The 24,890-nt window shown below is 36.4% G+C and overlaps 1 protein-coding gene across 1 annotated transcript in view; it reads right to left on the reverse strand.

Moving 5' to 3' along the window:
* Positions 1–24,890, reverse strand: part of LOC102437361 (disintegrin and metalloproteinase domain-containing protein 2) — an 82,516-nt gene that overhangs the window by 31,742 nt on the left and 25,884 nt on the right. Inside the window, exons 10-14 of the mRNA XM_023751830.1 lie at positions 24,787–24,868; positions 19,552–19,688; positions 17,010–17,190; positions 6,177–6,275; positions 5,861–6,062 (exon numbers count right to left, since the gene is read on the reverse strand). Of these exons, the coding sequence (XP_023607598.1) occupies positions 5,861–6,062; positions 6,177–6,275; positions 17,010–17,190; positions 19,552–19,688; positions 24,787–24,868 (701 nt within the window). The remainder of the gene's footprint in view (positions 1–5,860; positions 6,063–6,176; positions 6,276–17,009; positions 17,191–19,551; positions 19,689–24,786; positions 24,869–24,890) is intronic.

The following is a 24,890-nucleotide window of genomic DNA, read 5'->3' on the forward strand; positions in this document are numbered from 1 at the left end:
AAGTCAAAACTCTTTGATAGAAAGATTTAACCACTCCATTATGACACACCAAAAGAGAAGCCCCAGTAGACACATTAGGATATCTGTTGAAACTCCTAACAGCAGTAGTGAACAGAAAATAAGCAGTTGATTTTGTCCAGAGGTCATTTACAAACCTGGCATGGGTGAGAAGTCAAAAGTGTCAGCTAAGCAAGAGAAGCAGCCAATTGCTGGTGGACACAAAATATGACAAATTTGGAGATCTTTCATAACTATAGTGACAAAACTAGAGTCTCAAGGGGCATTAACATATAGTTTAGTCTCCTTTCAAGGCTTTTTCCTGATTCTAAAAATGTGAAAAGCAGGGGATTAAAATATAAAGAGATGACTTCTATAAACCAGTGCAGATTCTTACGCACTTTCTGGGCTCTGGTAGCAGGGGTAGATGTTTTAGTAAATATACCACTCTTAGAAGAGAAAGACACATTTAGACTTAAAACAGGGCTTCTCAAAGGCAAAAAATTAAAGTTAAGAATATAAAATAAAAGAATCTTTTAAAAATAATTAAGAGAACCATGCTACATATATACTGAAACACACATCTAAAGGCTTACTGTAATCCTTTAGAAACCTCAGAGGAGGGGTGCCCTCTGCCCAGCTCCAAAGTACCAATATTTTCCAGAGGGGAGCTTTTACACAGGTCTAGCGCCTCTTGGCTGTTCCTGGAGCTTTGGTCTGAGGTAAAGGCATGTAGTTTGGCATACATCTAGGGATTTACTGATGTTCTCTGAGGGGATGGAGGATAGTGGACATCATCTTTGCACTTTCCATCTGCTTTGTTTCAGCTCTCCAGTATCTCTCATAAAACAAACAAACATTTTACCCTCAGAATTACATAAGCCAATTCCTTAATTTTGATAGGTAGATGGATTGCAGTTATACATATAGAAAAAATAATTTAATTTTTTTCAGATTTTGTTTCTTGGTGGAATCCTGGGTAAAACAGTTTATAGGGTAAAGGGAACTGTGACGTTTTAGTTTGGAAATATTCTTATATCTCCTCTATGGTAGCCCAACGCCAACAGCGTTTCAGTTAATGAAATGGCCTGACCTATTTTGAACTTTTGTAAAAGTGCCATACTTAGAGTACATGGTTGATGTCTGCCAACTTTTCAATAATGAATAGAACAAATAAACAGAAGATCAGCAAGAAAATACAAAATTAGAACAATACTACCAATAAACTAGACATAACAGATATCTATCCAACAACAGCAGAATGCCTATTCTTCTCCATGCATTTGGATATTCTTCAAGATAGACCATGCATACAACTAAAAAGGCTTGAAATTTTACATATTATGTCCTCTGAATATAACGAAATTGAATTTAAAAATCAATAACAATAGTACATAAGAAAAATGCAATAATGTGGAAATTAAACACACCTAAATAAAAGAAATAAAAATGAAACCTTATGGGAAATTTGAAAATACTTTGAGTTGAATGGAAATAAAAGCATGGCATACAAAAATGTATAAGAACCATTGAAAACAGTGCTTAGAAATTTATAACTGCAAATAACTAAATTAGGAAAGAAAAATTATTTAAAATCAATAATCTAACATTCCATTTTAAGATACTGAAAAAATCTAAACATAAAGGAAACAGAAGGAAAGAAATAATATTATAGCAGAAATAATAAAACAGAGAATAGACAAATGATAGAGAAAATCAATAAAACAATTTGTTTATTTGAAAAGATCGGCCACATTGATAAATTTTAATTATTAACAGAAAATTTCCCACAAAAAATGTCTGAGTGCAAATATCTTCACTAATGTATTCCATAAAAATTTCAAACAACTAATACAGTGCATCACAGACTCTTCCAAAAAATATGAATAGGAAATACTTCAATGAATTATTCAATGAGACTTGATAGTAAAACAACCCAAAAACATTTCAAGAAAGAAAAATTCGAGAATATTCCTCATGAATGTAAACATAAAAATCCTCAAGAAATCTATAGATTAATGACCACCATGAATATGAATTTTTAAAAAGACAACAAAATACTTATAAACTGAATTATAGAGCATATTAAGAGCACTATAAATACCAAGTAGGATTTATTTCTGAAATGCAAGGATGGTTCAAAATACAAAAATAAATCAGTCAATTAGTCATATACCAAAATAGAAGAATGAAAGAGAAAAACCCCCACCACATAATCATGTTAATTGATGCAAAAAAAACATTTGACAAAATTCAACACCTTTTAATTACAAAAAAACACTCAACTAACTGGAAGTAGAAGGAAAGTACTTAATATAATGAAGGCCATTTATTAAAAAAAAAAAACCACCATACAGTTGAAATAATACTTAATGGTGAATGACTGAAAGCTTTTCCTCTATGATAAGGAATAAGACAAGGATATAAGCTTTCATCCTTCTATTCATCACAGTAATAGAAGGCCTGATTGTTAGAGCAATGGGCAACTAAAAGAAATAATATACATCTAAATTGGAATAAAATAAGTAAAAGTATGTGTTCATAAATGTGATAATTATATATTATCAGAGCTGAGTAGGATTCCATTGTGTAAACAGACCACAGCCTTTTCATCCACTCATCTACGGAAGTGCACTTAGGCTATTTTCAGATCTTGGCTATTGTAAATACCAATACAATGAAAACAGGGGTTCATATAGTCTTTTGAATGAGTGTTTTGGGTTTCTTAAGGTATGTTTTCAGAAGTGAGATCACTGGGTCAAAAAGCAGTTTCTTTTTAAAAATTTTTTGAAGAAACTCCATACTTTTTTCCACAATGGCTTCATCAGTTTGCATTCTCATCAATAGTGTCCAAGGGTTCCCTTTTCTCCACATCCTCTAAAGTTACACACAGACAAACACACACACACCTGTTAGAATTAATAACTTCAGCTCAGTTTTAAGATACAAAATTAACACATAAATATCAGTTGCACTTCACTTCTATATATTAGCAATGAAAAATCCTAAAAGGAAATTAAACAATTCCAATTTTCATAATATCAAAAGGAAAAATTAAGATTGGGAGAATATATTTGGCAATAATACATCTGACAAAGGGGTAATATCCAAAATATATAAGGAACTCATACAACTTAACAAAAGGAAGATAAACAATTCAATTAAAAAACGGGCAAATGACCTAAATAGACACTTCTCCAAAGAGGACATATAGATGGCCAAGAAAAATATGAAAAAAAATGCTCAAGATCACTAATCATCAGAAAGATGCAAATTAAAGTTACCTCATGCCTGTCAGAATGGCTATCTTTAATAAATCATTAAACAAAAAGTGTTGGGGAGGATGTGGAGAAAAGGGAACCCTTGGGCACTATTGATGAGAATGCAAACTGATGAAGCCATTGTGGAAAAAAGTATGGAGTTTCTTCAAAAAATTTTTAAAAAGGAACTGCTTTTTGACCCAGTGATCTCACTTCTGAAAACATACCTTAAGAAACCCGAAACACTAATTCAAAAGACTATATGAACCCCTGTTTTCACTGTATTGGTATTTACAATAGCCAAGATCTGAAAATAGCCTAAGTGCACTTCCGTAGATGAGTGGATGAAAAGGCTGTAGTCTGTTTACACAATGGAATATTACTCAGCTGTAAAAGAATTCAAAATAGGAATACTTACCTTTTGCAACAGCATGAATAGACCTGGAGATTATTATGCTAAGTGAAAAAAGCCAGTCAGAAAATGACAAATACCATATGATCTATTGATATGTGGAATCTAAGGAGCACAATAAATTAACAAACAAAATAGAAACAGACTCATGGATACCAAGAACAGACTGACAACTGTCAGAGGGAAGGGGGGTTAGGGGACTGGATGAAAGAAGGTGAAGGGATTAAGCAAAAAAATAACAAACACATATAGTATAGGGAAGGCCTAGGAACGGAGGGTGCAAGGTGGATGGAGTCAATGTGGAAAAAAGGGAAACAATTGCAATACTTTCAAAAATAAAGATAAATAAATAATACTATCTGGTGATGGGCAGAGGGAAAGGGGTAGGTAGAAGTGGACAGAGGGAGGATAGAGATGGAAAGAGAATTTGCTGTGGACAGTGGGTGCATAATGCAGTGTGTTGAGTTGTACTCTTGAAACCTGTATAGTTTTTTTTTAAACCTGTGTAGTTTTGTGAATCAATGTCACCTTAATAAATTCAATTAAAAGTCTACTTTAAATATTTTTTAAAAAATTGTGACAATAAATGTAGTTATAATGATTTGACTTTGGTTGGTGAGCACACAATGCAATATACAAATCACATATCATGAAAATGTACACTTAAATCCTTATTAACCAATTGTACCCTGATAAATTTCCTTAAAAATAAAATAAAAATTTAAAAATGTGTTATAAATGTTAAATTGTATATATGTCAAACAACATACAAACACATTCCTTCCCCTCATACTCCTCTAGTCTTAGGCAACCATTAATCTACTTTCTGTCTTTATACATTTGCCTATATGCATATTAATAGAAATGAAATCATTTTTGTGGTCCTTTGTGGCTAGCTTCTTTAGCTTGCCATATGTTTTCAAAATGTATTTACATTTAACAAATATCAGCACTTTGTTAAATTAATATTTTATTGCATAGTAATATTTTATACTTGCTTTACTCATTCATCAGCTGACGGACATTTGGGTTATTTCTACATTTTTATTAGTATGAATAATGGTGCAATGAATACTTGTATACAAGGTTTTATGGGAACATGTATGTTCAATTCTCTTAGGTATATACCAGAAATGAAATAGCTCTGCTTAACATTTTAAGGAAATGCCAAACTGTTTTCTAATGCTGCTACACCATTTTTCTATTCCCACCAGCAATGCATAAAAGTTCTGATTTTGCCACATTCTTACTAACACTTTCCATTGCCTGTCATTTTAAATTACAACCATCCTCAGAGGACCTGAACAGACACCTCTCCCAAGAAAATATACAAACGGCCATCAGATATGTGAAAAGATGTTCAACTTCACTAGCTAATAGGAAAATGCAAATCAAAACTACAATGAGCTATCACCTCACATCTGTTAGAATGGCTATTATCAACAAGACAGATAATGTGTTGGAGGGCTTGTGGGGGGAAAAAGGAACCCTCATTCACTGCTGGCGTGGATGTAAACTGGTACAACTATTATAGAAAACAGTATGGTGGTTTCTGAAAACACTAAAAATAGAGTTACCATATGACCCAACAATCCCTCTTCTGGGTACCTACCAAAAAAATAAAAACATTCGTTCACTAAGCTATATGCACCCCTGTGTTCATTATGGCATTATTCACAGTCGCCAAGACATGGAGACATTCGAGGTGTCCTTTGATAGAGGGTTGGATAAAGAAAATGTGGTACATATGTACTATTATTACTCAGTCATAAGAAGAGACAAAATACTACTGTCATTTGTGACAACATGGATGGACCTTGAGAATGTTATGCTAAGTGCAATAAGTCCGTCAGAAAAAGCTAAGAACCATATGATTTTACTCATATGAGTGATATAAAACTGAAACTCATGGACATAAACAGCAGTGTGGTGGTTGCCAGAGGGAAGGGGATGAGGGTGAAAGGGGTCCTAATATATAGTGACAGGAGGAGATTTGACTTTGGGTGCTGGTCACACAGATCAATATATAAATTTTGTAACATAGAAATCCACAGCTGAAACCTTATAATCATATTAACTAATTTCATCCCAATAAATTTAATAATTACATTTAAAAAATCATGATTGCATATCAACACCTATTTCATTTCAGTTTCCAGAAAAATGTATATACAGGAAATAAAATTATAACAAATACCTTCACCAAATGCTTCCGAACATTGTGATTCCATACTCTTACACTGTCCCTGTATGCAGAGCCATTTATCCTCTTCACATGGATGACCATCCTGAACATAAAAGTCCTCTTGACATTCCCCAGATGATCCATTGCAATATTCAGTGAGATCACATTCATGTATGGAACTCCTGCATGCAGTTCCTTTTGGCGAAAACTGAGGGTGTGAGGTAAATTATATTGAGTAGAGCAGAATGTAAACATATAGATATTATAAAGAATGACAACTTTACTTATATAGGTAATACCAAAATTTTAAGAAAACTCTTACTTGGCACTTGGTACAGCACGCTCCCGTTAAACAAGCTAAACCGGCTTTTAGTGCACATGTGGTAGAGTCACAGCAATTGTCTTGGATTTGGTTACACTCCTGAAAGGCAAAACAAATACTCGTAAATATCTTCCAACTTTCATTTACATTGGATATATATTTTAATGATATAAACATTATATAATACTAATATGTATTGTATATATTATAGACAGATGCTTTACATACATGTTGGCAAACAAAAAATAAATAAACCCACTTATTTAATCATGCTTTTTAATAGAAATTGATTAGTTATCTACAATGTGCTAGACTGTGTGTTTTTTCTATCCCTAGAGTAGGTTTGACTATATTGGTAGTAGGGTTTTCTGAAATGCTGGAGGCTACCAAAGCCAGCCTCCAGGAGCTCTCTGGCTCTTCTAGACAGAAATAGTTAAATGCAAGACATGAAATGAAAGTTACAACTTAACAATTTCATTATGATTAGTTCTTACTTATCTTTTATGAATCTGCTGTATGTTAATAAGTCAGTAACTTTTATGAGATATTCAAAATTTATTTTACTTTGAATTCTCTAAATATGAAGAATTAGAAAATGATATTTCTTAACATGACAAATTATCAACTTTATATCACTCATCCATATTTCATGATGCCTTCTGTTTTATGCTATAATTCATCTATGCCCAATGATTCTGTTTTTTTAACCCTTCAAACTTATTGTGACCTTTATTATTTTTGTTGTTGTTGAAATTATTGTAGATGTCCCCCATTTACCTCTCCTTCTACATCCTCCACTCAAATCCTCCCTCCCTTCCTCCTGGCCCTAACCATGTTGTTGTCTGTGTCCATGGACTATACTTACATGTTCTTTAGGGAGTTTATTACAATGATTCTGTGTTTTTATTTATTTACTAGTGGCCTGGTGCATGAAATTCATGCACATTAAAAGGGAATTAATTAGAGGAAATTTTAATATTGCTATTTGCCCTTTCTCTATAATAGAAGTGTCAGAGATGAAAGGAAATTAGTAAAATGTATATGAAAATAATATATAAATTTATTAATAAATAAATAACAAAATGATATAACAACAACAAAGACATGATATAAAAACAACAAAAACATGATATAAAAACAACAGTGATGCAAACAATGACTGATAAAGTGATTAAATTTATTCTAATATTTCCTTGTACACCACATTAAGAGTGAAAACACTTTGAGAGTGCTTGACTAATTTCCCTTCTGATGAAGAATTCACAACTTTAACGTACACACTCTTCGAACTCGAGAGAAAGCAACATATAACTGACCATGTCCGAAAACAGGTTCAGGTAGAAATATTCCTACTTTTTCTACAGTTTGTCCTTGTGATTTATTAATAGTCATTGCAAATGCTGGCATCATGGAAAACTGTTGTCGAATTAGTTTAAATGGGAGGCCAGTGTCAGATGGGGACAAATCAATTCTTGGAATCAGAACAACCTTTCCCTCTGCAGATCTGTTACTGTTTCAGCTTCGATAATGTTAGGTCGTAATCTTTTGATAATAAATCTAGTACCATTACAAAGACCCCATTTACTATTAAGATTTATCAATAGCATGATGATTGCACCCACTTTCAATTTTAATTTATGATATGGCATTCCCAAAGGAGTACTACTTAAGAAATTCGATGGGAAAAATTTCCTTTTCAGCATCATCTATTGAGTCAATGGAATCATCACTCAAATATGTGTGAAAATCTCCCTCGAGTATATCCAAAATTTCTTCATTTAATTTTTGAACATGCTCATATTTTGGGCAAAGGATTGCACATTTAGGTATATTTGTAATATTATCTACAGATATAGTATTTCCAAAGGTAGCTTCAATAATAGGTTCATTACAAATAATTTCACAGGGGATTTCAATAATATCCATTCCTAAATGAAAACTGCTATGAAGTTTGCCATCTCCAAGTTTTACTAACCATCCACTATAAGCAGAATCCTCTGATCTCATATTTATAGTAAGAGACAACTTTCTGAAACATCCCCAAACATTACAGTACTTTAAACCCATTTGTACTATGGCCGATCGCATAGCATGCGGTACAATACTGAGACATTGTCAAAAATCACCTCCTAGAAGGAGAACTTTCCCACCAAATGCAACATTCAAATTTGTAATTTCTCTTAGTAATCTGTCTATGGTGTTTATAGCATGACTGGATGCCATGGTGTATTCATCAATAATGAGAAGTTTGGCCTTTTTATTGGTTTTAGCAACTTCACTCTTTATATCAAGTCTAGAAATTGAAGTTTCATTTAATGGAAATGGTAATTTATATTGGGAATAAAAGGTTCTTCCACCGAGAAGTAAATTTGAAGCAATTCCTGTAGATGCTGTGGGTAAAACAGTACCACCATGACCTCTAATATAATGTATTAAAACTTTATATAGATATGTTTTTCCACTACCATCTGGACCATCCAAGAGAAAGCATTTAGGGTGTAAAGTTTGATCTTCAATGGCTGAAGTTATAGTCTGAAAGGCTGCCAACTGTTCATCATTCAGAGAATTTATCCAAACCTCTGCCTATTGTCGCTTGTATGATTCATCACATGTATTTGTATTCATTAATAAAGGATAGTATGGAAGTCTGAGATGTGAACATTTCATTCTATGCAATGTGAATGCCTCTTGAATTTTGTTAAGGGCATGCATTTCACAGTTCACACAGGCACCTTCTCTTTGGTGTAATTTCCAACAGAAATCTTCAATAAAATGAGATTTATTCTCATCCCATAATTTGTTTGCAGCAGAACATCCAAACACACATATGTATGCAAAAGTTGCCATAGTTGTTTGGGCATATTAAGGATGATTGCATTGTCAATCATATCTTTCCAGATAGTGTCATCAATTAATAGTCCTCGATGTTTTAGCAGCTTCATGAAATGTATCATAAATACACCTCCTACAGTTCTCAGATCATCAAAACTTATTGCACCTTTTACATGCAGAAGCAAAAGTCTAAGGTAATATCATTCTGCTTTTTTAAAGCTCACAGTGAACAGTCTACCTAATACTGTATTCCCACCCTTTCAGTGTTTTGTCCATAAAGAATTAGTAAACACATAATGCTGTGGAATCTCCCAATAATAATAATTACGTGCGTCAGAATCTTCTCTATTCAATAAGAACCAAGCCATCAAAGTTGAGTTATGCCTTTTAGCCCTATCTAAAACTTCAACAAAATCATCAATATGAAAATACAAATTTTGTTTATTTGGCAAATGAATAGCTAATCTTGTGATTGTATGAGATTGGTCATGCATTCACATTGCAAAAAGTCTCCAAACAGCTTCAGGAGTGCTCATATACCTGGAGTCAATGAAGTCCTGTACTTCGTCATGATTGATAAAATTTTTTCTCAGAAATTTGAATATTTGCACAATCGTGCTTTTTATAGATGTATTTAAATAAATGTTTGACACTTTTAATCAATTCACAGACTTTGTTTATATGACAGTTATATTTAAGGCACAAATATGGGTTTTAAGGGACATTCCAAGTGTTATCGACAACTTTATTTCCAATAGACATGGTGCTACCAGACCTTCGTTTGTATTTGGGATATCCATCAATATTTCCAATGGTTGCATTTTGAAATTCTTTTGGATATCCCTTTGAGCATTTTCCATTTTCCCTACATTGACTCTTTGGATTTTGTATTCCACATGGTCCATGTACCATATTTGATTTTACAATTTGAAAAAGTCGAGTATGCTGGTCTTCATCCAGAATTTCTGCCTTAACTATACTGTCAATGTCATCATCTATTTGTAATTTGGATTCACTAATATCAATATGTGAGCGTGAGGCAGTCCATGTTTCTGAAATTCAATGACATGAATTTTAGCTATTACTTTGCCAAATAAATGGAATTTACATATATCATTTAAAAGAGCATTCAGCTTAATATTAAAAACTCTGGTTACCAAGTCAGATCTGTTTTCAACTTTTTGCCAGTGTTGTAAATTGTTTGTAATATCTGCCCATTTGGGGTTGCATGCCATGGTTATGAATAAATTGGGCTTGCTATACTTTATTACAATTGACATAGCATCCTGTTATTGCTGCTGCATATTTCTGGGACTACCCTCAAAAGATGATGGAAATATTATCATTTTAACAATCAGCACATTGTCATTTTCAGATCTAGATGTGAGATAATCCATCAAACCACTATATTTTTCAACTCTCAACTTAGATTGGTTTGTTTTAGTGAAATTTATCCGATTGGCCTCCATTTTTTAATATGAATCCACAATAAACTTTTGAGTTAATTTTCCTGCATTTAAAATAGGATTGAGGAGGAGAAACCAAGATGGCGGCACAGGTAAACACCGGAGATTGCTGCCTCGCACAACCACTTCAAAAATACAACTAAAAGACGGAACGGACATCATCCAGAACCACAGGAAGGCTGGCTGAGTGGAAATTCTACCACTGGAAGGAAAGAGAAAAGCATACCAAGACTCAGAGGAGGTGCGGTGGGAAGTAAAATACAAAGATGCGGAAGTGCATGAGGAGAGGGCTGGTGGCTGAGGACACAATTGTCTTTTTCAATCAGGAGGGAGTCTCAGGCTCTGAGCTCCAGTTCCGGGCTAGTCTCTGGGGACCCAGACTCATACGGGAGAAACGGGACTGTCTGGCATCGGTCGGAACTCAAGGGCAGCTTTCTCTCAGAGGTGCTCCCAGCAATTGCCGGGGCCTCTGAGGTCAGGACTGAGAGCAGCCATACTGCTCGCTCCGCCCGCCCTGTTGATCCCCTGGGACCCCGCCCCGCCCAAGCCCTGCATGGAGGCTTTTGCATATGAAAGGCCCAGCCCTTTGTAATCTGAAAAATTACTTAACAAATGGCAGCTGCCCCAAGGCCCCAGGGCAACTTGCATTGCTTTACAGCTGGCTTCTGCTGGGTGGCCTCAGGCAGAGGCTAGATTAGCACCTCCTTAGATCCAAGAGCCAGTGTACCCAGTGGTCAGAGTGGGACCATCCAATTACAACTCAGATCCATAAGGGACACACTCAGGGGGCAGACTCAGTGAGCACCAAAGCCCCACTGAAGCAAGTCTTGCCCCATAAGGGTGTCTTCAGCACAGAAGTTCTCCCACCATAGACACAGCTGATTCTCACAGCCAATTGGCCTGGAGGTCAAATCCTCCCAGTGTTACCTAAAACATTCAAGGCTTAACTACAACAAGACTGTGCACAAAGCCCACAAGGGGGTGCACCAAGAGTTTCTACCTCAGGTAATTGGGGAGGCTGAGCCACTGGGCCCTATAGGACACTTAGCACAGAAAGCCACTCTATTGACACAGCAAAGCATAAAAAATGCCGAGACAAAGAAACAGGACACAAATGACAGAAATGGAGGAAAGCAAATTACTGGATATAGAGTTCAAAACCACACTTTTAAGGTTTTCAAGAATTTTCTAGAAACCGCCGATAAACTCAATGAGACCCTCACGAAATCTAGTGAGACCCTTGATGTTGTGATAAAGGACCAACTAGAAATTAAGCATACACTGACTGAAATAAAGAATATTATACAGACTCCCAACAGCAGACCAGAGGATCGCAAGAACCAAGTCAAAGATTTGAAATATGAAGAAGCAAAAAACACCCAACCAGAAAAGCAAAATGAAAAAAGAATCCAAAAATACGAAGATAGTGTAAGGAGCCTTTGGGACAGCTTCAAGTGTACCAACATCCGAATTATAGGGGTGCCAGAAGAAGAGAGAGAGCAAGATATTGAAAACCTATTTGAAGAAATAATGACAGAAAACTTCCCCTACCTGGTGAAAGAAATAGACTTCCAAGTCCAGGAAGCACAGAGAACCCCAACAAAAGGAATCCAAAGAGGACCATACCAAGACACATCATAATTAAAATGCCAAGAGCAAAAGACAAAGAGAGAATCTTAAAAGCAGCAAGAGAAAGAAAGTCAGTTACCTACAAGGGAGTACCCATACGACTGTAAGCTGATTTCTCAACAGAAACTTTGCAGGCCAGAAGGGAGTGGCAAGAAATATTCAAAGTGATGAATACCAAGAACCTACAACCAAGATTACTTTATCCAGCAAAGCTATCATTCAGAATTGAAGGTCAGATAAAGAGCTTCACAGATAAGAAAAAGCTAAAGGAGTTCATCACCACCAAACCAGTATTATATGAAATGCTGAAAGGTATCCTTTAAGAAGAGGAAGAAGAAGAACAAGGTAAAGATACAAATTATGAACAACAAATACACATCTATCAACAAGTGAATCTAAAAATCAAGTGAGTAGGTAATCTGATGAACAGAATGAACTGGTGATTATAATAGAATCAGGGACATAGAAAGGGAATGGACTGACTATTCTTGGGGGGGAAAGGGGTGTGGGGGATGCGGGAAGAGACTGGACAAAAATCGTACACCTATGGATGAGGACAGTGGGTGGGGAGTGAGGGCGGAGGGTGGGGTGGGAACTGGGTGGAGGGGAGTTATGGGGGGGAAAAAGAGGAACAAATGTAATAATCTGAACAATAAAGATTTAATTTAAAAAAATGTAATTGTTGAAACATTTAAAAAAAAATAAAATAAAATAGGATTGAATGTGTCCCTCACAGACAGATGAAATCCATAATACTTCATTTGTGTGACTCGTGTCCTTACATTTTGTCTAGTATCATTGTCGATTACAAGGTCATCTCTGAGTCTTAATGCAATATCCGTTCCCCAGCCTTTTTCACCATGTGGAAAAAGAACAGGATATGTCATTGCATCTAATGTAGGAAACAGGATATTGATTTGTTTCATTTTAGTGGCATTCAGATTATTGGGATCTGGTTTACAATGAATAAGCAAGTCCCTTTCAAAAGGAGGTTCTCCATCTTTGTTTCTGAATATGAGAGCAACCTTGGTTACACGGGGAGAATTACATCTACCTGGGCCACTGCTACGATAATTTTTAATTGCCGTTATTACTTCCGTGGGAACAATACCTTTTGCTGCTGCTTTAGATTGGGTTTCCTTTTCTACCTCATGTAGCATTTTGTACGATTTTGTTAATACTTCATACATGAGGTTGTTGATGTTGGTCCTGAGTCTTTCTGAGCAGCCCTGGTTTTCTGGCATTGCTAATCTTTTACTTGATGCTTTGGCCATATCTAAAATATAGAGTTGAGCAAACTTCCAAGAAACACCATCCGAAGGATGTAAAGTTCCAGTACGGTGATAAACTTGTCCGTGTATTCTAAAACAGTATGGACCATATCCTGATGGCGATGCAATATTTGCACCCATGGAAGCAAAAGCAAAAGAACTATTTGTGGAATGAGTATTTTCCCTGTCAGAATCTTTGTTTGTCATTAATTTTTTTAAATATGTCAGTTATTCTGGAAAATGTATATCATTTGAACAAACCTTACCTTTGCTTTAACATTGAGTAAATTTTCCATCAGATGGTTTTTATCAGATAAATTTAGTGATAGGCAAAATTGACATCTAATAGTCATTCTACCACAACTATGTTTGAGAATTGCAACCTCATGTACTCCATTTTTGCTGAGAAGGAAGTTCCTACCAGTATAGGTAGTACTTGTTGATGACTGTTCTTTAGACATATTCTGTTGTCCCCGCAGCCTTCTTTCAACTTCAGAGACACATTGGTCTTCAGACATTTTCTGTCGATGACGCCGGCTTCTTTTGGCTGCAGAGCTACATTGTGTCAATAGTTGCTCTTTAGACATATTCCCACCTCCCTGCTGTCAGGGTCTGGGATGCAGGTGAATGAGAGTCTTCACTGTCAGGCTGCTGAGAGCTGTCTGACCAAAGGCTGATTCTGGCTGATTCTATGAGGGATGAGACTCCTTCCTTCCTGCTGTCAGAGTCTGGGCAGGCACCCAGGGGGTACAGCATCAAGTCCGCCTGCACCAGGAGACCCAGAGTCAAGTCTCTACCCACTTGCGTGTGCCTCAAAATCCCGTGAGATCTAGACTTGCTTGCGCCCATGCAGACAGACACAGCATTAAGCTGCACAGAGCCGCGGGACCCCCCACAAAGCCACCCCCATGGTGCACAGGGCTGAGGAAACCCTGGTGGAAGCTGCGCAGAGCAGCAGCTGGGACCCACCCCCCAGCAGGGCTGGAGGAACTCCGTTGGCAGGTGTGGAGTGGCCACCAGGCCTCCCTCTGCTGGGCCATGGGAGCTGCCAGCGGCAGGTGCACCGAACAGCCAACCCCACCCCCCGCTGAGTGCGCGCCATCTTGTGATGGCATTATGGTGTGAAGGTTAATTTGCATATTACCTCTTTATTATATAAGATTATTAGGCTTAATAAAAGCAGTATATAAGAAAGTAGAAAGCTGGAGAGATGATACATTCACAGGCACACGCGCACACACACACACACACACACAATTTTTCGAATTCCCAAGAATTTACAAAATGATAAAATGATTGATTGGGCCAAAAATTTCAATAAGTTACACAAAAATAAGTCATGGATTTCAGTGATCTTAACATGACTCATAGTATGATACTTAGTCGGGCACATTAATTTGTAGTGCTTTCCAGAACTATTCTGCCTAATCTATATCATTGCTATTACTATCTGCAATGGTGAGTTAAGCTATATAATATGGATTTGGGATATAATTATATGATCCTATAAAAAAGTAATATACAAATTAACCATCACTCCATCCCAAAGATGGCAGTGGCCACAGAGCTGGAGCGATCAGGAGGCTTAGGTTGCCCCCGGCGATGGAGGAAGCCAAGCTTCCCACCTGCCCTGCTGGCCCTGAGCTCTGCTCAAGGCTACAAAGTTTCAATTATAGAAGATAAATAAATCCCAGATACATGCTTCCAGGCCACGTGGCCTCCGATCAAGGAGGGGCTGGGAACATGGGTTGCCAGCAGGCAACTCAGGCTTCGAGCGGGACCAAGGCAACAAAGTTTAAATTATAGAAGTTAAATAAATCCCAGATACCTGCTTCCAGCCAGGCCGTGGCCAGCTGGAAAACGGCCATCAGCCCCTCACCCAGGCTGGCCAGGTACACCAGCGGGACTCCCCACCCTAGAGGGGGTATGACCAGCCTGAAAATGGCCATCAGCACCTTACCCAGGCTGGCCAGGCACCCCAGTGGGGACCCCTACCCTGAAGGGGGTGTGGCAAGCCTGAAAATGGCCCTCAGCCCCTCACCCAGGCTGGCCAGGTACCCCAGTGGGGACCTCCACCCTGAAGGGGGTGTGACCAGCCTGCAAACAGTCCTCAGCGCCTCACCCAGGCTGGCCACACCTCCATGGGGTGAGGGTCCCCAATGGGGGGCTTGACCAGCCTGCAAAGAGCCATCAGCCCCTCACCCAGGCTGGCCAGGCACCCCATTGGGGATCCCCATCCTGAAGGGGGTGTGGCCAGCCTGAAAACGGGCCTCAGCCCTTCACCCAGGCTGGCCAGGCACCATAGCAGAACCCCCACCCTGATCCGGGACACCCTTCAGGGCAAACCAGCTGGCCCCCTCCCGTGCACCAGGCCTCTATCCTATATAATAAAAGGGTAATATGCAAACTAACCTTAACAGCAGAAAGACTGGGAATGACTGGTCACTATGACACACACTGACCACCAGGGGACAGACGCTCAATGCAGAAGCTGCCCTCTGGTGGTCAGTGCTCTCCCACAGTGGGAGCTCTGCTCATCCACAAGCCAGGCTGATGGCTGACAGTACAGTGGTGGTGGTGGAAGCCTCTCCCGCCTCCTCAGCAGTGCTAAGGATGTCTGACTGCAGCTTAGGCCTGCTCCCCGCTGGCAAGTGGACATCCCCTGAGGGCTCCTGGGCTGCCAGAGAGATGTCTGACTGCCAGCTTAGGCCCGATCCCCCGGGGAGTGGGCCTAAGCCAGCAGGTGGACATCCCCCAAGGTGTCCCAGACTGCGAGAGGGCACAGGCCGGGCTGAGGGACCCCCCTCCCCCACAGTGCACAAATTTTTGTGCACCAGGCCTCTAGTATTTAATAAAGCCAAAAGATACTGCTGTTAATTTTTATTTAAAAATGTCAAGGTGTTTCCATTTAGATCCTAACAAAGGAAAACAGGTGGGTGCTCTGGAATAATTTCTTAAAACCATATCACCCAACTAGTTACCTAAAAACACACTTTTTCATACTGAGGTGAGTACACATGAATGACCTTAGCTATTACAGTAGGGAGCATTGAATTCCATTCATATTTTCTTGATTCTCTCATGCCTATACTATTCAACTGTGAGTCTCACAATTTCTCTCTCCCACATTGCACTCCCTTTTTCTATTCTCTTACCACCTCCTTCTATACAGCAGCTTTTTGTAAGATTTCTGTGAGTATGAAAACCAGCTTTTATGGATTATGTATGGTCCAAATCTTTTTGAGTTGAATATTGACCTGGATTAAAATACTCAAAGCCAGAAATGCGTCTCCTATGTTTTCTTTCTCAAACTTTTATATCTTTCTGAATGGTGGAGGATTTTAGATCCAGAATAAATACAAGAAAAATACACAAGCGGGGCAGTTTAAACTTAGGTCAACTCAGCTACAGGATTAATGATGTTGAAAAATCACTTGTACAGATACTATATAAACCACTAAATCTGTACCTCAATATATAAGTGCCTTCATTAGTTCATTAAAATCCCTATATGCTTTCTTAAGGTTTTTTACAGAAAAGTAATTGTGATAAATTATGAAAAGTAACAATGTAACACTATAAAATTAAATATTTTTATGCAATTCTGATATGTATGCTTTCAAATGAGTACCTACATCTGCAGTCCCACAGTCACATGTTTCTCCATCTTCCACTTTTTTATTACCACAAACTCCAACTTTATATGATGGATCTAACTTTGGATGATTTCGAAGACATTGGGATTTTGGCTTTGAAATAAAATGTGCAAAATCTTCCATGCTGCAGTTACTAAAGATCTTCACACCACTGGAATGACTAAAAATACATTAAACTTCAAATTTTTATTCACACATTGTATCAATCAACTGCCTGCCCTGGGAATAAAGCTATTTAACATTCCACCCCAGAAAAAATACTCAACTTTGTTATTGTCAAATGTGCAAAAACGTACAGTAAATATTTTTAGTTGGAATAAATAATCAATAAAATTTTGTTGGATTTTATATTAGTTGTTTGTGACACTGTTTTCTCTTGCAGCTATAGACTTAAACCCTAGTCATTCAGATTATTTCAGGAACATGTTATTTCCATAAGGATGACAAATTAGGGAGTTTTGAACAAACTACCAGTTTTGATATTTTTTGTTATTGTCACATTCTGGTTGAACATACCCTTCAGTTATATTAACCATAATGAGTGAAATTATTATTGCATTGCCAACAATTCAGATGAATTTTATCTAAGTACCAGAAACCAAAAGGAGAAAAAGCAATAGAAATTTAATATTACTGAGAACCGGGCAAGGGAAGGTGTGTTTGCTATGTGTGAACTGGTCCATAGGGGATATATTTTTTGGTGATTTAATTTTTCATTAGAAAGAAAATATCAATAATAATTATATCGAATTGGAGAACTCCTTTTCGGCTTGAATCTTTGAACATATTTTCTGGATATTCTTATTCCCCATTCTCTCATATTTTCTTGATAACAGAACCTCTGATATTCAGTTCAGTACATAATTCCCTTGCATGAATGACTACATCTTTTAGCTTCTTGCAAAGTTAGGAATGGGCTGATTAAAGGTTAAGTAACTGGTTTAAAATGAAGCTATAAGTCTAAATTCTAGGAAGTAATGATGACAACAATGTTTCTAAGGGACCCTTTATTCTATTGGTCACTATAAACTTGGTTAACTTAATGTTGTAGTTAAAGCTTCCATCATGAGTGATGGCATTATCTTGGAAATGAAAGCCACTACGCAGAAATCAATGTGAAATGTCACACATTTAAGCATGTTTTTATTCCAATTAACATAGTGAGAGGACATGTTCTTAAAACAAGACAGCTTTTTTCTTTCTCTAGCAGCCAGTTTTAGGGCACCCCCATTTGACCGTTGGTGTGAAGTGACTGAGAAATATTGATGCAATAGATGGACATGCCATGGGGATTTACCTAGCATCCCTGTTTGTGTTATTGATTTGCACTATCTGGATTTTTTTAGCTTGTTCCAAAATAGACTCTTTTGGTCATCAGGTAGATTAATATGCCCACTTGATATTATAATTCTGTGGATCTGAATATACACAAATTATGATGAAAATATTCAACTTCAGTAACATAGTAACTTAGTGTTTCCTACATGCATGCTGAGCTCTACAAGGGGCCAGTGGCCAGGAGCTGAAACAGTACTCTGGGGGTCTGCACTACAAATATTTGATACTTGTCAGAGATTCCACATAAAACCTAGTCTACCAGGAATATCTTTAGTTTTTATTGTACCTTAATGGACATACATACCAAAGAACAAGACAATGCCCTGTCTGTACATCATCTCCTGTTGCCGTAAGATCACTTACTAATCCAGTTCAACAATCATTTCATAATAGTTTACTATAGCCACTTCTGGGATAACTATTTTTATATAGGTTCCTCCAAAATCAGAGCCTGAGATAAAAAGTTCAATGCAAGTACCTCTAGGAAATGATTGTGGAAGCAGGAGTGAGGAAATAGAGAAAGTGAGATGTTACCAAGTTTGTTGCTGAAAAACATCTAAAAAGCAGAAAATGCCTCCAAAATTGTCCATCAGAAAAATAAGAGGCTGGCTCTAGTCACTGACTGAATAATGGAGTCCCTAATCCCTGACTGTTTGGTTCTAATTTTATAAAATCTCAGAGTATACTTTAAGAATAATGATGGTAATAGCAACTTCTCTATGTTTTAAGGCATAAAAATGGTACTGCAAAAGGCCTCCTTTGATAACAAAGAAAAAGCTGAATAACAGCATCTATGAAATCAATAGATGCCAAGACTTCAGTCTGAGCCAGGGCAGAATGAAGGAGATTTATGCAGACAAGACCATATTAATCAATCATTCTTGTACAGTGATCACAAGCCAGTATTTGGCTTATCTGCTCAGGCTTAAATGATAAAATCATGCAAGTAAACATAGTGATAAATGTAGGGGTTAGATCATATATGGCAAAGCAAGTGTGACATTAGATTGGGAAATTTTGAGATAGATATTTGGGACTTGGATTATGCATTTTGATTTGGAAGTATGGGTCACAGCTTATATTCAACCATTTTAAATTATTTCAACAGCTTAGACTTTAAATACACCAAACTTATTTTCATATAAACTATAGGTGTAAGGCATATAAAAGTAAAGCATCTTACATTGCTTCTGGGTTCATTATGCAGACAGCTCCTGAACACTGGCATTTGTCAATGTCATCATAAGCTATTCCCATACTAAGGCTCAATAATTGAGCTATAATGACTGCAAGTGATTCCAGACTTAGGGTTTTGGGGTGCTGAAAAAAAGCACACAAGTGCACAGTAATATTTTAGGAGATAATTCATTTACTGGGAGAATAATGTAATTATTAAAAATAGTGTCATGACAAAATGGAATAGAGGCTTCTAATATGTAAACACAGAAGTGCCATCCATGTTGACTCAATTTGTTACAGGTACCATTATCAATATAAAAAGAATATAGTAGAAAAATCTGAAATTTTACCAAAAATTAAATATATAGTTCATTTGGTGGCACCAAAAGAAGATAAAAATTGCCCCAATAATTATATTTAATAATAATTATAATTATATTTATACTAGCTAAAAAGATTTAAAGATATACAAATATACACAGTGTCAAATTATTAACAGATTGTGCCCATTTCTACTTTGATTATTTAGAGATAATATTTTACATCAATGTTTTTACATTATGTTTCATAAAAAATAATAAATTAACCCATTGAATTAATTTATATTATGGTAATAATGACTGATCATGAGAATGCTGACTTTCCTTCTGGGTTCATTATGCAGATAGCTCCTGAGCACTGGCATTTGTCAGTCATCATAAGCTATTCCCATACTAAGGCTATTTTCAAAACCCAAAATGCCTTTGTCATTTTCTTTTTGTAAATGTAAGATGCTTACATAGAACATTTTGACCATACTAGACCATAAGAAGTTTAAGAAAAATCCACACATCACACTAGGTCTTCAAATATATCTAATAACACTTTTGTGAATATACTTCAAGAGAGGTTTCCAGGAATACATTTTGGTATATTCTGTTTGCTTCTCTAAATCAACTTTCCATTATTTTCCACCTTGCTCTCTAGTCAAGATGGCACCAAAGGATAATATCAAAAGGTTCTCTCCCCCCTGCTTTACTTTGGTCTGATGGGGAGGACAGGGTAAGAAAATTTTATTAGCATCATTGTCCAGGTGCTTATGGCTGTCTGAATTCCTGAGTGGAGGTCTCTACTTTCTGTGACCCCAGTAGAATGTCTCTGTCCTTTCCTTCTCACTTGGGTAACAAATTAAATAACTTTATTACTATCCCTGAGACACTGCAAAGTCCCTACACCTTGCATGCACATTGATAAATGGCCCCTTTATCAAATTACCACAGTTGAATGTACCATTCATTTTTAAATAGAGGAAGAATAAGAGATAAAAGAGGAGGAGGAAGAAGACAAGAAAGAGAGAGGGTAGAAGCTGGGGAAGAGTGGAAGGTGAAGGGAAGAAGAGGGGGTGTATTTGATTCTATGGAAAAGAAAATGAAGGATTCTGCTAAATTTCAATAATGTAAATAACAGAATATTATAAATAGTAATGTAATGAATAACAGGGTATATATTATTATTATAGTTATTGAAGATTTTTTTGTTTTGTGTTCAGGATATTATAGCAAAGGTGTGGCAGCCATTCAATCAATGTAGCTTTATAATTGTTTCTCTTTCTCTATGACTCCCGCTCCTTGCTATCTTTTATAGCTCAGTAAGATGAAAACAAAAACATCCAAAAAATTTCAATTTAGTCAGTTGTATAAAAGTCATCTCCTACACTCCCATGTACAATTTCTCCTTTACTCTATCTTCTTACTAGTTCATTTATTCTGTCTTTCATCTTATTGTGAGACTAGAGGCCCAGTGCATGAAATTCTTGCACGGGGGTAGTGGGTCCCTCAGCCAGGCTTGCACCCTCTCACAATCTGGGACTTCTGGGGAATGTCTGACTGCTGGCTTAGGCCTGATCTCGCAGGGATCCCTCAGGGATCGGGCCTAAACCGGCAGTTGGATATCCCTCTTGCAATCAGGGACTACTGGCTCCTAACTGCCCCCCTGCCTGCCTGATTGCCCCTAACTGCTCGACTGTCTGCCTGATAGTTCCTAACTGCTTCTGCCTCAGCCCCCAACACGGCAGGTTCACCAGGAAAGTTGTCTGGAAGGAAATCCGGAATGACAGAAGATCATTTGTCTGTCCGGTCTAATTAGCATATTACGCTTTTATTATTATAGATAGAGTCAAATATATGGTTTGTGTTGGAGATGACATTCCTTTGTGGCAATTTGGCATAGGGTTTCTATTACTCAGATAGGACTGTCATTACAAAATACCACGGACTGGGTTGGTTTAGATAACAGAAATTTATTTTCTCACATTTCTGGAGATTAGAAGTCCAGGTCAAGTTGCCAAAAGGGTTGCTTTCTGGTAAGGCCTCTCTCCCTAGGTTGTAGAAGGCTGTCTTTTCACAGTGTCCTCACATGGCCTTCTTTAGTATATGTATAGAGATAGATATCTCTGCTGTCTTTTACTCTTTTATAAGGACACCAGTCCCATTGGATTAGAGGCATACACTCATAAACTCATTTAATCTTAATTACCTCTGTAAGGCCCAGTCTCCAATATATAGTCATATTGGGGATTGGGGTTTCAATAAATGAATTTTTAGGAGTACACAATTTAGTCCAAAACAGACTAGTAGCAAAACTGAAAAGGTATAACTGGAGTATAAGAACTTCCTATGGGCTATGTTATGACTACTTTTGTTTCTAACATAAAATAATGGAAAACTAAAATTATATTTAGTATTGGCATTTTAAAATATTTTGTATAAAAGCTATAAGTAAGCATACAAGTTTCTTTTATTGAATCTGCTTACTATAATAGCTGTTAAATAATAGTAACAGCAGCTGGGATTTATTAAGGACTTCTTATGTGCCAATCACTAGTATTCCTATGTTGTATAACATGTGGTTACTTTCTATAAATATGCTGGTCTGTTTGCTTTGTAAAAACTTCTAGTCTCTAATATTAGAAATCAGCATTTTAAATATGCCTTTTAAATAAAGTTCATTAATACTGTTCAAACTTTCTAAATTTTTGGTCTGATAAATTATCCAAGTATGATTATTTCTGTTAGTAGCTCTTTCAGTGTCTACTTTGTGCATCTTAGTTTGGTATATATGAGTTCATGTTTATTATATATGCTAGTAAAATTTTATTTCATTCTAAATAATAAATCACCTAAAAGTCATATCTGTTTTACCTGAAGAACATTTTGCTGCTTTTTACTATTGATAAATCAAATTTTGTTTGGTTATATATTTGTTTCTTTTTCTTACTCTTTAGGGTTAAAATTTCAGTGGCATTATGTATGGGTGTAAAACATATGCATATACATATATGTGTATAGAATATTTACTCAAATATACACATTCTTATATATAATTTATTTATAATATTATATGTATGTACATATATACACACATATTTGTGAAGTGTGTGTGACAAATATCTGCATAACTACTACACTGTACAAAATATGGGATATTTTTATCACCTAGGAAGTTCTTTCCAGCAAGTTTCCAGGCATTACCTCACCACAATTTGTAACTTCTATTCTGACTTTTAATAAAATGGTTTATCTTTAACTACAAATTAAAATGGGATAATAAATATTCTTTTGCTTCTGGTTTACTTTATTCAACAAGTTTTGAAATCCATCAATGTTGCATGTTTAATAGTAGTTTATTTTTATTGCTTAGATTATGTGAATATACCACACATATTTATCCATTTCATGGATAGGAGAACTCAGTATTGTTAAAGTGTCAATGTCCCTCAAATTGGCCTAAAGATTCAGTTCAAAATTAATCAGAATCCAAGCAGTTTTCGCTGGAATTGACAAACTGATTTTCAAATGGAAATGCGGAGAATTCAGAATACCTAAATCAGTCTAAAGTAGTAGTAGCAGGGTTTACACTACCCTGTTTGATGACTTACTATGAAGCTAATAAGACAATGTGTTGTTGGCTGAAGGACAGAAAAACAACCCACCAACAATGATAAAAGAGTCCAGAAAGAGACTAGAAATAAAAAAAGAATACTAGAAAGCTCTTCTCTGAATGCTCCTCTCACTATAGAGACCACTGCCCTCTGCTCATGAAACACACACTTTCCAATAAATGATGGCATTATTTTACTCTAAATATATGGGGACTAAACCTACCTTTAACAGTGGTTCTCAACCTTGGCTGCACATTAGAATCACCTGGGAATCTTTTAAAAATCCTGATTTCTGGGTCTCATCCTCCTGAAATTGTTTCTTTGTTACTAATGTTGTGGCCCCACCCCATAACAGAATTTCTGGAGGATGAGGCCCAGAAATCAGGATTTTAAAAAGATTCCTAGGTGATTCTAATGTGCAGCCAAGGTTGAGAACCACTGCTTTAGAGAGAATGAGTTCTGTTCTGACTTTGTTATCAATGAAGGCCTTATTTCACATGTGAGTCTTATATTTCAGTGTTGTGACTGCATAAATCAGCCAAATTCCAGTTTTTGAGACTAGGTAATGGCTTGCCAATAAACATAAGTCACATTTTCCAAACTACCATATGTAAATTTTAAGGTTGATATTTGTGTCTCCATTTGATTGATTCATCTTTTTATATCTTTACTTAGCTTCCCTTGTTCACTGAAATAAGAGTGTTATGCATTGCATCCCTCAAATTCTGGTAGACATTGTACAAACACACACAAAATAAGAAAGTAAATTCCACATGTCAAAATAATCATGGCATTATGAAAGAGGAGCAAAAATATACTAATTTTAAATAGACCAAGATTTTCTACTAAAATAAATAATACCAATTAGGGCATTTGATTCTGTTATCCTTCACCTGGGCCCCATAGAGCATTTTAAGGAAATTTATAATTCTCAAAGTTTTATTTTAACCCGGTTTATAATTATGTTTACTACATAATTAAGAAAAATGATCAAAATCTAATTTTGAAATCAAAAACAATTACTTATTAAATATTGAGCACATGCAAATTTATGAAAATTTTCTAAGCCTAAAATAGACCACTATATTAATTTTCTAAAAAGGATATTTTGAACTCATGAGATGAAATGCCAAAAATTGTATGTGTACGAAGTTCAGTGAGTACTTGCTATAGTTCAAACATTCCTCTCAGCAGCAGGGGAAAAGGTTAATATGTTCATTATGCAAATATTAAATACCTAGAAAAATGAATAAAAAATATTGAACTATATATAATCTAAACAGCATTTCATTTATATATCTTAGCCAAGATTATACCAACCACAGCAATGCCTCCTCCATATTGTCTATCACACATCTTTCCTTGAAAGGTTGCACCAACATAATCTGATTTTTCTCTGTAACTTAAATTAAAAAAAACACACA

Source organism: Myotis lucifugus, unplaced genomic scaffold (genome assembly GCF_000147115.1).
Source record: "Myotis lucifugus unplaced genomic scaffold, Myoluc2.0 scaffold_26, whole genome shotgun sequence".
Classification (NCBI taxonomy): Eukaryota; Metazoa; Chordata; class Mammalia; order Chiroptera; family Vespertilionidae; genus Myotis; species Myotis lucifugus.